General features: G+C 45.1%; 1 protein-coding gene across 10 annotated transcripts in view; it reads left to right on the top strand.

Moving 5' to 3' along the window:
* celf4 (CUGBP, Elav-like family member 4) overlaps nucleotides 1-1,169 on the top strand; it is a 73,826-nt gene extending 72,657 nt beyond the window's left edge. For all 10 annotated transcript variants that reach the window (XM_076171008.1, XM_076171017.1, XM_076171016.1 and 7 more), the window contains one exon: nucleotides 1,042-1,169. In XM_076171008.1, the coding sequence (XP_076027123.1) occupies nucleotides 1,042-1,169 (128 nt within the window). The remainder of the gene's footprint in view (nucleotides 1-1,041) is intronic.
* The last annotated feature ends 517 nt before the right edge of the window (nucleotides 1,170-1,686 follow it).

Below are 1,686 nucleotides of genomic sequence, written 5' to 3'. Positions count from 1 at the left end.
TTCCATTTCCTGTTGTGCAAAGACCAAAGAGACACATTTCATTTCACTCGGCTCACGTTCATCATGGAGCCGAGGCGACAGTAAAGATACTTTGAACTTTGAGATTCAGCCCCAGCACATATAGGATAATAACCAGCAGAGATTCTGAAGGAGGCACTTTAGTTTGCACCTGAAGTGTCGGCGCCTCGCGTACTGGGAAACACACTTTAGCTGGAACGCCTCAAGATGCTTTCATGCCTCTGAGCACAACACAACACAACACAACACAACACAACCCAGACAGACAGACAAATACAGACTTTCTATATGCAGCATATTTAACAACACTAATGTTCTACAATCATACAGCTCTGAATAATCAATGACATTATGTTCTGAATCAAAACTTAAGCGTTTGCTGCCGTTTCACACAGCAGAGCTACTTAGTGGAGCATTACGAGCTAACTGCAAACAAGCATCGCCTTCTTGCCGTTATTTAACGGAGACGTGTCAAATTTTCAAAGTGAGAACATTCCAACAGCCTGAAAGACTTCCTGTTTCACCATTAATGGAACACTAGGTCAGCTAGCTAGCAGGTTAAACTCTGCTGCCATTGTTTACGTAGCAGGGAAGTGGCTATGCTAGCTCAGAGTGATGTAATGGAACTTTGTACATTTTACTTTGATCCCATCACCAAATCCATTGTGATTTTGTCTGCATGCTGTTGTCTCTGTTGTCGCCATGACAATGCCTTTGTTATGCATTGTAAATGTTTTGAAGTGTTGTGTGAAGTTTGCAGTAAAATGTAATAATGATGAAAATGACAGATGATTCAGTGGTGATGATGCAATCTGCTGCTTTGTGTTTGTTTTTTCCAGGTGCAGGTAACAAACATGGCTGTATTCTTATTGTGAAGTTGTACATTTTTATGAAACTCATCCCCATCTTCCATTCATCATCCATACAAACGCGTCCTCACGTCTCCATCTAACCACGATCTTGTTGTCCCCTCTCTCTCTCTCTCTCTCTCTCTCTCTCTCTCTCTCTCCGTGCTCCTCGCAGGGTTCGTTAGCTTCGACAACCCCGGCAGCGCCCAGGCTGCCATCCAGTCCATGAACGGGTTCCAGATCGGCATGAAGAGACTCAAGGTGCAGCTGAAGAGGCCAAAGGACGCCAACCGCCCCTACTAGCCCCCCGCCGCCCACCTGGGGGATCGGGGGCAGCTGTTGCACACAGGGAAACACAGGTCAGCAGAGTTGGGAAACATTTGTCCTCGTTTGGGTTTGACGGCTGATAAACGGAGCCGACGCCTGCACGACTAATGCACATTATATTGATGAAAGCACAAATGGCAAGCTCGTTTATGGGATGCCTGATGTGGTTTCAGTAACCTTTTATAAATGTCATAAAGCATTTGCAGATGCTTAATAACTGGCTGATCACTTGCAAATTGCTTGTAAAGAACAGAGACGGAGCGTTTACCCCTCGGCTGATGGTTCAAATAGGTATTTGTAAATGTTAATGCCACCCTCAGCGACATGAGGCGGTAATGTGGCAGATTTACTGTTTGTGTTGCTGTGCAGAGTAAACGCCAACCTGAGCAAAGTTTAGAAACTCAACTCAATGAAGTCGAGCAACGCACTCGTGGAGTTGATCTTGCGTCGTGTTTGTGAGCTTATACAGTTTTCTTGGGGTGAAACTTTAAGG

This window comes from Genypterus blacodes, unplaced genomic scaffold (assembly GCF_046128005.1).
Source record: "Genypterus blacodes isolate CSIRO-AG114 ecotype Tasmania unplaced genomic scaffold, CSIRO-AGI_Gbla_v1 ptg000239l_1, whole genome shotgun sequence".
In the NCBI taxonomy this organism is placed as follows: domain Eukaryota; kingdom Metazoa; phylum Chordata; class Actinopteri; order Ophidiiformes; family Ophidiidae; genus Genypterus; species Genypterus blacodes.
Note: the sequence above shows the minus strand (reverse complement) of the source record. Positions and strands in the feature narration are given on the sequence as shown.